We start from the raw sequence: 13,127 nt of genomic DNA on the forward strand, positions 1-13,127 counted from the left end.
TGAAGAAGATTCAGAAGTATGTACATCAAATGCTAGTTTTGGAAGTAATCAAGAAAGCATGTATAGAAAGAAATGTTTATAAGCATTTTTCTTTCACATTAAAAAAAAGCTATAAACGATTTTTAGAAGTAACTGCAACTAATCATGACCAGAACTTGTACTCTCCACAAAGTCCTAGAAAACTAAATACATGTGTAGGATTATAACAACAGAACCAGTAGTAATTTACAGAGTTCAAATTTCAATTGGAAATGTTTTATAAGTTTGTTTATTTCATCTAATGAGCAATCCTTAAAAGCTTAGACATGCAAAACTCTATTATACACATGCACACATGTGTATACTTATACATGCAAAACTCTATTATACCAACACAAACATACTAAGAAAAGTGGTCAATCTAACATTAATATCATGATTTGTCATGTTACTTATAAGTAGTAATAAATCAGCATTAAGTACAGACTTTATATTGGTAGGATTTCTAGCAAACAAGCATATTATGGTAAAATTATGAGATGTCATACGCTTTGATGAGGGTTAAGACTGGTCAGAATTCTGATAATCAGAATTTGTAAGAAACCATAATTCTTCACGGGGACAAGGAAAACAGCATGTCCATTATGAATGGAACTTCAGTTTGAGGTTTCAAATATCTTGCCTTCCCTAACAAGGCAAAATATTTTTATTAGGAAAGCACTTCTTTATAAGGTAACAACCACATAAATCTTCACTTACTACTTGTTTGAAATAGCTGATGTGAGAGCTGGGATAGCGAAGGGGGGGCCAAGAAAAGGAGCGAGATTAACACAGTGCCGGAGTGGAAAAGGCCTTGTCAGATCACCGCATCTCCAAAGAGAGAGACCAGAAAGAAAAAGAGGAAAAATGAAAAGCTCCCCTTATGGTAAGCACTGGGGCAAACTCAGGTGATGGTGAAAACACTCAAAAAGCCCTCTCCCTGGGATTAACAAAGGAAGAGTTACCATTGCATAAGGGTCCCAAATCTGGGGGATCATCACAATTGCCTAGGAAGCCTCAGAAATTAGATTCTAGGACCTTACCACCTGTGGATGGTGAATGGGTAGGCTTGGAAGAGACCTCAGAATCCGCACTTTTTTTTTTTTTTTTTCCTTGCGTTACGCGGGCCTCTCACTGTTGTGGCCTCTCCTGTTGGGGAGCACAGGCTCCGGACGCACAGGCTCAGCGGCCATGGCTCACGGGCCCAGCCGCTCCGCGGCATGTGGGATCTTCCCAGACCGGGGCACGAACCCGTGTCCCCTGCATTGGCAGGTGGACTCTCAACCACTGCACCACCAGGGAAGCCCAGAATCCGCACTTTTAATAACTATCCCTGATGATTCTTAAGCTCCGTGACCAAGGCTTGGGAACTACCACCACAGAATGTTCCAGGACACCCTCAGGGTCCATGAAGGAGCAGAGTGGCTGGACATCCACTAGGAGGGAAGCTCCACGACACAGGACAGCAAGGCTCCGCCCACTGCATGTGCCAGTGTCGCCTCCACACACATGCTGAATGAATGAGTGAATCCAAGGGTTAGAGTTCCTGTTCTGCTGACACCTCAAACATATCTATGCGCACTACCTGCTTACAAAAACCACTTTGCCTTGGAGAACAGGTAAAAGCAAAGATCAGCATTTGACATACCTCAAAATATAAAGCAAATTAATATGCGATTATATGTCTGTTTTTCCTTTTTAAAAAAGCCAGTTAATACATTTCTTTAAGATAGTCCATATCATCCAGGTAACAAGTTAACCTACCCACTAAAACTGGCAAAGCACTCTCTGTAAGTTTGGTAATGGATGCAATATCACTAAGAAAATAAAAAAATGTTAGTGTTTAAACATAATCTGTAAGACCTGCTCTTACAATCCCTTATTTACTGAGCTTACACCAGGTAGAATAAGCTATTTCATTATGGCAAGTTACAACCTAGGAGGAGGGATAAATTGGGAGATTGGAATTGACATATACACGCTACTATATATAAAATAGATAATAAGGACCTACTGTATAACACAGGGAACTCTACTCAGTACTTTGTAATGACCTATGTGGGAAAAGAATCTAAAAAAGAGTGGATATATGTGTAACTGATTCACTTTGCTACACACCTGAAACAAACACAACATTGTAAATTAACTATACTCCAATAGAAATTAAAAAACAACTTACAGCTACAAGACATTCTTCTACAAAAGGTGTCAAGACATGAGGGCGGATGGTGACCATGATGTCTCGGAAGTCAATGGCTGTGACCTTTCCAGTCCTGGCATTGTCCCTTTGAACAAAGGCTTGCTTCGCATGCTCCAATTGTATTTCCTGCAAACAAAGAAGGTGAAGTACTTCATTTATGTTTCCCATTTACTACCAATGACTGCTCAATTTCAAATCGGAGTGAAGAAATATATACATTATATCTTGATTTACTAAGCCCCACACTTGTTCAATAGCACTCCCAAGTTATCTCCTTCCAAAGAGAGAACTTTGTTCAGACTGGTGAACATGTCTTGAGAAAGTACATTCCTTCAATTTCTTACCCAAAGAAACCAAATCACTTCCATGTTCTGCTCTAGTCCAAAGACACAAGGAAAATAAAACCTAGAATGAAGCTTGGCAGGCTCAAAGGTCTGGACAAACCTTGCTTAGGGGACGCAGATGATCAAAGGAAAAACACCTACAGGGACATTAACCTCTCTCCAAAGAACAGAGAAAAATGTTTAACGGTAACTTGGTTCACACACATGTGATGTAACAGCAGATTGAAAAGGGTGGCTCTGCTCAGGAATATGCCATTCCTCGACACTGTTGGTATTTGGGGTAGGTTAAGCCTTTGTTATGGAGGCTGTCCTATGCATCCCTACCCTCTTTCCACTGGATGCTGGTAGCCCCTTTTCCGCAAGGCCATGGCAATCAAAAATGTCTCCAGAGAGGACCATATGTCCCGATTGAGGACCAATACTCTAGAATTAGGGACTGGATGGTACATGCATCAGAGGTGGCAAAACTGTGGCAGTGCCATTGGATATGTGTTTTAATTCATATGATCTAAGGACAGGAAGCCCAACCTTAGATTTCTATTGCTATTCTCAGGGGATAAGTGTATCAAAAAATAAAACACGGTCTCCCGTCAAAACCCATCATGTGCTATGTAGGAGAAGCATCCCTTCTGCAGAGAGTATTATATTCTCTTCCTCAAGACACTCTGTCCATTTCCCAAATGGGCCCTTAGAGTGAGATCTAATGTCTATGAAATTAAAAGGCATCCCGGATGTGGCTTTCAGGGACTTTAAATTATTTAAATTTAAAAGTTTTATTAGATGATACTGAGGAATTAACTTTTTTTTTTTAACTTTGGTGAGATAATGACTTACAGTTTTATGAAAACTAACTGTCCTCATGAAGTAGTGCAAACTAAAGTGTGGGAGAAATGACATGAATCTGAAAATGCCTTGAAGTACCCTATCTCCCTTCTCTTCCCACAGAGAGGTGGGGAGATAAAGGAAGACTATATTGATAATAATTGAAGCTGTATAGTGGGAACACAGTGGGTCATCATATCTTTATCCTTACTTTTATGGGGTTTGAAAGCGTCTACAATAAAACATTTTTAAAGACAAAACAATAATAAGAATCAGAGTTCTTATCCTATTCAAAAGCCTCTTCTCGGTTATAGCATCTGCCAGTGTTGATCCGGCCTGGAACTCTCGTCTGGGACCCTCATCTTTCTAGTATTTCTTCCACTCGCTCCTTAAATAGGAGGCACGTGTCAGCCCTCTGTCCTCAGGTCTTCTCACTCAACTCTCCTAGGCAAAGACCTCCCCCGCTAGGTCTTCTTATGAGATTTCTTATAAGGCTTGACTCCCAGATCCAAGCCTCTCACTCCTATCTGCTGCGCCAGAATTTCTAACTGCTTAGTGAATATACTCATGGGGGTATCTTGTAAAGGCCATAAAATTACACGTCGCTAAATCCGCTACTATATGTCTCCCACCCAGCCCTCAAACCTGGTCCTTCTCCCATGTTCAAAGCTTAATTATTAGCATGTTGTTTTCCCGGTCACTTACCCTAGAAACCTGTCATTTTCAATTTTTCCAGCTTCCTTTCCCCCAGAGTAAACCAGTTACTACATTAAGCCACTTGGACCTTTGAAAGTTCAGTCAAATGCATCTTTTCCTTTTTATTCCTGACCACTGGTTCAAGGCCTCCTCAGACCACGGCTGAATGGCCACCATGGGCCCAACTGTCAGTCTGGCACTCCTCTCTGACCTCTGCATCCACCTTGCACACATCAACAGCTGCCTTTCAGCATCTCAAATCTGACTTCAGTCACCCTCAGCTGAAACCTTTCATCGTAAAGATCTATCTCCAAAGCAAGGCTCTCCAGACCCTACAAGGAGTTACTCTCAGCCTGGTCTAGGGCACCCCATGCCCAGCATGGACAAACTTCCACACATCCGGGCCTTTGTCCACACTCTCCCCTCCACCTGGCGGAGATTATAGCCTTCTGCTCTAGCTCCTGAAATCCTACCACTTGGTGGCTCAAATGCCACCACTTAGGTAAATATAACCAGGCCTCCTAACTGAAAATAACTGATCTGATCATGCGGCCTCCTGCTTGAACCGCAATTATAAGGCTTGTCTTACTCCATCCTATATTATAATCAGTTATTTACATTCCTGTCTTTCCCCCCGCCTTGCCAGGAAAAAGAGACTGTGTCCTGCTCATCCTACTTACGGTGTGGGCAGAATGCTTTAGATATAGCAGGTACTCAATAAACCATGGACATAATCTTCAGTGACAGGTACTGTATAAAACCAACTGAGTGAACAAATTACAATGTATTGAACAAAAAGGGGTCCTCTGTACAAGTGTCTCCAATTTAAAAGGAAGGATGAAACCAACTGTTAAACACCCTGTAGTGAAAAATGACCACAGTATGTATTCAATTGAAAGTAAACGAACACAGTCTTTGAATCGCTAGACCCACTGCTAAAGCTATCGCAAGCCAAGATTACTCTCAACAATACCAGAAAGTGCGTTCAGTTATTTACCACTTCCCCTAGTTTATAACTGAAATAGTCTCGGGGCTCCTCAGAACATTATATCAAAAGCAGTATCAGTTTCCCTGGTCACTCCAACTCCTCAGAGAGCAGGAAGCCGGAACACTAAGACCAATCCATCCAGAATGTCTAACTGGGAAACAGACACCCAAGTGGGGATGATGCTCCCACTGCAGGACAGGGGGTGAGTCTGTAATGGGGACAAGTGGCATCACTACGCACTTCTGTGCACGATTAAACATCTAGTAGCAGGAATCTCGCAATCACGGTACAAAAGCACTTCTAACCCTAACAAAGGACAACTTGAGAACACATTTCCAACAGTTCTTAAAGATTGGGGACACTAAATTCCATGAAAAACAAGGTGGATCCAGGTAGTTCTCTAATAGTCGAGTATAGTAAAAACGTTTAGCTATGTGTCTCCCCAAACTTAAAAGTAGCTTACTGAAGATGGGGTTGCCTTCTGAAGAACATCTGTTTATGTCATGACTATTTCTTCTTCTGGGTGAGGAAATGAAAACTATTACCTCAAATGATAAAACAGCCACGATAACAGCATTTTGTAAGCATACATTACCTGCCAGTGTTCTAAAGTGCTTTGTCGTGATAAACTGATTTAATGCTCACAGCAACCCTATGAGGCAGGAACTATTATTAACCCCACTGTAGCAGTTGAGGAAACGAACGTCTCACTGACAGGAAGCAGCAAAGCTGGAATTCAAAGCCAGGCAGTCCCGCTGCACTGACCTTGCTCCTAATACCCCACTACACTGCATGGGAAGCCTGGATAATGCTGCTGTCGGGAATTTGATTACAAAATATTATTTGACACTTAGGAGTCTTCATAGCTATAAGAAGATAAACATTCAATTTGCTTTTAAAGTATTCCAGTGCTCTAGATTTTTCTGTAGCTTATTTTCACGAGAAAACAATAAAATTCCCCAAACTTTTTCATTAAGGCAAAAGTCTCTGATGCGCTCTCAAACACCAGGATTGTCCTCCTAACAATAGCAGAGATCATGGAGGAAAGAAACCAAATCTAAAGGGCCTTCTCCCAGCCTTGCTCACGACCTCAAGAGATTGAGGAGGAGAAAGACCAATAAGGAGGTCTGGGGGGGAGCTAACATACAGGTACTCTATAAATACTTAATTCAAGAATGAGTGACCTTTGAAACAAAGAGCCAGGCTCACTACTCACTGTAGACTGACTTAACATCAAAGCTCTCCATTGGCACCTCTACAGCTGTTTAAGGAAAACCTTAACCCTATTCAAGGCTACCAAGACAGTGAAGCATCCTAGATCTGAGTCCAGAGGGGTAAAGCTGGGACGGCGAGCTTTTGGTATGCATGATGTCTAGAGCATGGGTAGTTACCGTTCATTTCCAAAACGAAAGGGACCAGAATGGAGAAACTCGTCCTTCGTGCGGGGGAGAGAACAATGGGAGACGGAGACGCAATAGTTACGTTCAAATGTTTAAAGGTTGAAAGGACTATCAGGTAAAAAAGAAGTTAGACTGGTTCTCTGTATTTCTTAAAGAAAAAAAAAAATCAATGGAGAGAAGATAGAGGGATCAGGTTTCAGCACAAAACACAGAAGTATTTAACCTGACTATTCAGCAATGAAATGGGCTACCTTGCAAAGTAGGGGGTTCCCAGTCACTGGAAATACCTGTTCAACTACTGGCTGAGAAACATACGTCAAGGAATTTTATTTTTTTATTTTTTCATATTCTATTTTATTTCATTTTATACAAGGGGTTGTGGAAGCAATCTGTTATAATGACAAATCTGAAGTTTGGGACAGGAATGGGCAGAGTTCAAGTATCAGTCATGGCGCTCCTAGCTGGGAGGGCTTAGGGAAGTGTGTTTATATCTCAGAGCCTCAGCAACACCTGACTGCACCGAGTGGTAAAAACTAGACGTCACGTGCGACCGGCACTTAATAAAAAGTAGCTTTGATTTTGGTCAAGGTGAATGGTTTAAAAACCTCTAAAGTCAGTTCCAATATAAGTTCTTGGAGTCTTTAAAAAAATCACCTAGTAGGTAAGGAACAGTTCTGCTAAGTCATTCTGAACCAACAACAGCAACAGAGACGAAGACCAGTTAGGGTGGAGGATAACAGTAACAGCTGAGTGCCTGAACACTTCTACAGGCCAGGGGCTCTGCCGGGAACTTCAAAGACAGGACTTCATTCAAGCCTCACAACAATCCTGTGAAGTGATAACACCTTCATCTCCCAGAGGCACCCGAAGCTTAGGGAGGTTAAGTAACTAGTCCAACGTGACACAGCTAGCAGGTGGGAGAGGCTGAGATCTCTACCAAAGTATTGTCGGATTCCAACCACTAACGTATGCTGCCATGGGTAAAACCATAAGCAAGGGGATCATAAGTGATCTGGACAGATAACTGGAAAAGAGATTTTAAGAAAAGTTTGGGTGGTGATTTATATATAAAAATGGAACAAGAGTTTCTTAAAGAATTCTCACCTTGGATGATGGGAGAGATAGGAGAATCTGCCACAAAAGAAAATACTTAAGGGGAAAGAGATGAGGTAGTTGACCGCTGGGAGAAACTTGGAGTGAGATAAGCTTTGCCTCCAGCTACAAACAAAAGAAAGCCAGAGGTACAGGTCGAAATGTAAATCTGAGAAATGCAGACAACAGGATTTTAGGGGGAAAAAAAAAACCCAAAGGCTAACATTTACTGTTGTTAAGCACAGGCTATGCTCCAGGGACAGCTGCATTTTCCTGCTTCATCTTTCAATAACCTTATAAGGTGGGATTACCCACCACCTCCATTTTGTAGATGGAAAAATTAGGTAAAGAGCAGCTGAGGGTCGCATGACGCTAAGGATGAAACTGGATATGCAGCCGGGCGGTCTGGCTCCAGAGCCATACCCTTATCCTACGTGGACTGCCCGTTCCTTTTAGGGGAAGGCCTACCAAAAACCAAAAGGAAAAAAAAAAAAAAGTTGTAAAAATGGATGAGATCATCCTACAACGCATAGGAAGAGCAGGCAGATGACAAAAATGGAAGCAATACCTAAATGAGTACAGACAATAAAATCGATGGCCTGAGACCCTGTGGAAAACCCAGAGAGCTGGAATGAAGGCACGGCTCTCCCGAGAGAGCTCTTATCAGTAACAGGCCACAGGGCGCTTCCTAAACGCTGTTGATGGAGCCAGGAAGGACTGTAAAGAGAAAGGGCTCTCCTTCACCTAAGGCCAGGAGGTCACAAAGCAAGGAGCTGGACGGCCACCTCTAAGGCTCCAACACGTGAAAGGAGGCCCAGTTTCTCTTTACATTTGCCAGTGAGCTGTTTTCTGTTCCCTCTATTCCGGTACGTGATGATTAATGGACTAGGCTTCTACTGTAGCAGTTTCCAACTACTTTAACACACCCATTCAGAATGCTGCAGGAGGGGAAAAAAAAAAAATCAAACTCTTCAGAGTTGCTAGCTGTACAGAAATACACATATATAGAGGTTACACCACTTTTGGTTTAACATTCATGCTTCTAAGAGTTCCAGGCCTGTCATTTCCTTAATAATCTCCAATTTTCAAGTGGGTATATTCTGAATGCAAAAATTCTCTCCACCTTTATTCAGACGCGCAAGTTCGTGCTTCAGCCTGAAAACAATTTATCAGGAACCAAAAAAAAAAAAAAAAAGACCAACAGACCCTCAAAACAAGCAGCAGATCCAGATGATTTATATTAGACTTATATTATAAAGCCAAGAACACCAAAAAACACCCCTGACTACTTTGCATTTTTGTGTTTTGTATAGTTTTGAAATTAAAAAATATATATCTAAAACTTTAATCACGGGTTATCAACAAAGATATAATTCAAAAGAATTCCTTTTTAGGGGTGGTGGTAGAAGAATTCTGGGGAAAATGCAGGTAATTATTTATGAAAATGAGGAATAAAAATGTATAAAGAAGGTTTGCTTATAAAATATGGTATTATATTTGGCCCTATTTCAAATAAATTCTATATTACATCAAGTATCAGAACCTCTACCATTTAATATATAAGTATCATTTTCATAATCCTATGCTAATTTAGAGGAAAAAATTCTAGTTAAAATAAAGATCCACATATTTTTAAACTGAGTGAAAAATGGAACTTGGCAATGCAATAGGTAGAGAGATAAGTAGTTCCCATTCTCAACATTTTTCTGTGCTCCCCACATTCAGCCTATGCAGTCAGACTTCCAGAGTTCAGCGTGAAATTTCATCTCCAATTCACTGGGTGGGGTCTCTAATTAAAAGGGTCTTTAGTAGCAGTGCCGCATGTGACACTGCACACACAGCAACACCTTGACAACAACCAGTACAGAGCTTTTCCATCTCAATTTCCTTGCTCTTCTGATTCAACGTTAAACTTCACAGTGGGTAACAGCTATATGGTGTGTTCATTTTCACCAGGATGTTACTGTAAAAGCCTGCACAACAGGCTACTCAACAAAACAGCTAGCTGATGAACACCACGGACACAAAAGCACAATGAATTCTGATTTCCTTTGCCCAGAGAGCAGAAAGTGCAGTGCGAATGAAATGAATCCTGTGTCTAATTCTCCAAGTGACCAGGCTATTCCCCCATCTCTGGTCACTCGGCGCCAAACTAGCAGTGGTTTCCATTTGGACACAAAACACAATCTCATCTCTTGGAGAAGCTGAGGGCAAAACAACATTAGCTGCCTTTACTTGTTATTTCACTTTGGAACATCAAGTGGTACTGTATTTATGAAGCAGTACCAAAGCTGTATCACAGACCCCATCTGGTCCAACTTAAAATCAACATAAAAATCACACCCACGTTAAGAATGCAAATATAATCATGGTCTCTGGCTACTAAAGATCCAGGGTCTAGATATTTTAACTAATACAGATGGCAAGTTGGGGTACCCGGGGTGGGGGGGCGCACAAATGGCTTGGGTTACTCAATCCTAAGTAAGGACTTTGTTAGTGGTCCACTGACCTGTTTAAACAATTGTGGCTTCAGCAAGTTCTACCACAAAGGATTGTTTTTTGTTAACACCTGAAATGCTCTTTCAATTCCAAAGCTTGAGAATTTGATGTTGCCATGGATGAAGGTTATGTTTTCTTTTGTTTGGTGGTGATGTTGGGCTGGCAGGGGGAACAATTCCTTTTTTAACAACACAGCCTTTTGTGCTGAAAGTTTTGCCTTAAACCAGGATACCCTGACATACATAGTCGCAACCCTGTGACTCAGAACAGCTCACTACTAGGAGCAGCAAATCTCTGGCCTTCAGAGGGACACGCTGGTGGTGGGACACCACCAGCACCTGGGGCTGCTGACTTACAGAACTCTGCTCTCTAGGGCGCAGAACCTGAAAACCAAAATGTCCATTTCACACAGAAGACTTGGGTTGGTCTGTATGCCATTGTTGACCCATAAGCCAAAATACTGGTTGGTTTGATTTAACGAAAAGAACCAAAACTGTTCAGTTGCCTTATTTGCATGCATACGCTTTGGCATCCAACAGGGCTAGCTTGGGGCTCATGTGATCTGATGACAAGGGTCCTAACAAACATGAATGACTGGTCGGGACACCAGACACAGCTCTGAGTCCCAGGTTCTACTCCTAGCTCTACCAACTACGATTCACCTCTCTGGGTCTCATCATCCATCTCCTGACAAAAGGAGGACCTGAATAAAGTTATGGTAAAACACTCACACCCTTGTGATGAGGACTTTCTGTTGGATCAGACAACTTCATTCTTAAACTCTGTTTTTTTTTTTTTTTGCTTTACGCGGGCCTCTCACTGTTGTGGCCTGTCCCGTTGCGGAGCACAGGCTCCGGACGCACAGGCTCAGCGGCCATGGCTCACGGGCCCAGCTGCTCCGCGGCACGTGGGATCTTCCCGGACCGGGGCACGAACCCGTGTCCCCTGCATCGGCAGGTGGACTCTCAACCACTGCGCCACCAGGGAAGCCCCTTAAACTCTATTTGATGAGAAGATATTAGAGAGGATTTTTAGCCCCACTCCCTCCCAAGCCAGCTATCTCATTTCTTGGCTAACTAATGGAATCCCGCCTTCAAAATCTGGCCTTGTCACCAATTTAGAGCGTGGCTGATTTGTGCGTGACTCTTCTTCCTACAGTAAGAGGAGGAAGGGCTCTGAAAACAGAAGAAACTTCCTGGCTCCATGAAATGATCAGTGGTGATTACATGCAAAGCACTCCTCACAGGCCTTCACCAACATGTCCTCCATCCCATCCCCCTGTGCTCCCAGTCTTGGTAAATCACCACCATCCTCCCACTTGCCCAAGCCTAAAATCCAGGAGTGAACCATGAGTTCTGCATATCCTTTACTGTCCCCATCCTAACAGACCACCAAGCCTGGTCAGGCCCATGTCTTGAACTTTTCTTGAACCCATTTTCTTTAGCTCATCACCATCACCATCCAACCCAAGCCATAGTTATTCTCTCTTGGATTGGAGAATGGCCAGATGGTCTCCCTCTCCCAGTCAGATCCCTCTCCATTTGACTGTCCACACAACAGCCAGAGCAGTCCTTCTGAAACACCAATCTCATCATGTTTGCCTCTCCTAGCTCCCCATCAGCCTTAGGATGAGACCTGAACACCAGATTCTGTGCTTTTAAACAGTCAGGGTTTTGTCATCTAGACCAATGTTTCTCAACATGTGGCCCTCGGACCATTTGGAACATCACAGTTCAGGACGCCTGTTTGAAAGGCTATTTCTTAGGCCCTATCCAGACCTACTGAATCAGACCCTTGGTGGGGACAGAGGCCCAGGGCACCGCCTTTTAAAATCACTTCAGAAACATTTTACACAAAATTTGAAAACACTGCTACAGATTTAGGAAAATTAAAACCAACTTCTATTCCACCTGTCTCATCTCGAACAAAAAACTCCTCCAAGCTTCTACATGCTCATCTTTCATACAGAAACAATAGCAACTGCTTAACACCTAAGGCAATTGTAAAGACCAACACAAGCCAAAGCACTCTCTAAGGCTGGAAAATGCTACAGGAGAGGTAGTTAACAGCAACAGTTTTCTGGTTAACAAGCATATCGCATTGGGAAGTAATCTGAGACTTTTCTATCCTGAGACCAGAGCCGTTAGAAACTCCTATGTGTAGATGATTTTTAAACTGTAATAATTATATGTGAAATATATACCCATGATTATAAATCATTATCAAGAAGTAACCGGAGGGGAATTCCCTGGCGGTCCAGTGGCTAGGACTCCACGCTTGGATCCCCGGTTGGGGAACTAAGATCCTGCAAGCCGTGCGGTGTGGCCAAAAAAATAGTAATAATAAAATAAAACTGGAAACAACCGTAACACGTACCCCTACTATGGCTTTTCTTTTTTTTTTTTTTTTTTTGCGGTACGCGGGTCTCTCACTGTTGTGGCCTCTCCCATTGCGGAGCACAGGCTCCGGACGCACAGGCTCAGCGGCCATGGCTCACGGGCCTAGCCGCTCTGCGGCATGTGGGATCTTCCCGGACCGGGGCACGAACCCGTGTCCCCTGCATCGGCAGGCGGACTCTCAACCACTGCGCCACCAGGGAAGCCCCCTACTATGGCTTTTTTATAATCATTATCTGGCAATTAATGGCCGGGATCAGGTATGCTAAATGTCCAGCAATGCATGACTGTACATCCCCATTCAGAAACATGGCCCTTTCCAGGAAGAGAAACTAACTTCATAGCCATGGCCCTGGAGACAACATAGTGGAGTACAGTGGTAATGGCATCATATTTTTTAATCCCTCACATGTCTGTGATCTTATGGAAGAAGTTAAGCTCTAGAACAGCGGGTCTGTACTCTTTTGGGGTACTCCTTTGGGACCCCATTGAAAACCATGAGCATTTCCCCGTAAAATTACCTGTAAATGCAAAATTTTACCCTAGAGTCTGTTTATTCTTTTGTATATAACAGAACTAACTATAATTACCTCTCAGGGTATTGGGGGATGCTAGCATCAGAAACAGGATATTTAAAACCACTTTGTAAATTATAAAGGTTGTTGCTATTAT

The 13,127-nt window shown here is 42.6% G+C and overlaps 1 protein-coding gene across 6 annotated transcripts in view; it reads right to left on the reverse strand.

Annotated features, from left to right (window-relative positions):
• SLC25A13 (solute carrier family 25 member 13) overlaps nucleotides 1–13,127 on the reverse strand; it is a 204,468-nt gene that overhangs the window by 73,701 nt on the left and 117,640 nt on the right. For all 6 annotated transcript variants that reach the window (XM_030857235.2, XM_030857234.2, XM_060304626.1 and 3 more), the window contains one exon: nucleotides 2,198–2,344. In XM_030857235.2, coding sequence (XP_030713095.1) covers nucleotides 2,198–2,344 — 147 coding nt within the window. The remainder of the gene's footprint in view (nucleotides 1–2,197; nucleotides 2,345–13,127) is intronic.

This window comes from Globicephala melas, chromosome 9 (assembly GCF_963455315.2).
Source record: "Globicephala melas chromosome 9, mGloMel1.2, whole genome shotgun sequence".
NCBI classification, from domain to species: domain Eukaryota; kingdom Metazoa; phylum Chordata; class Mammalia; order Artiodactyla; family Delphinidae; genus Globicephala; species Globicephala melas.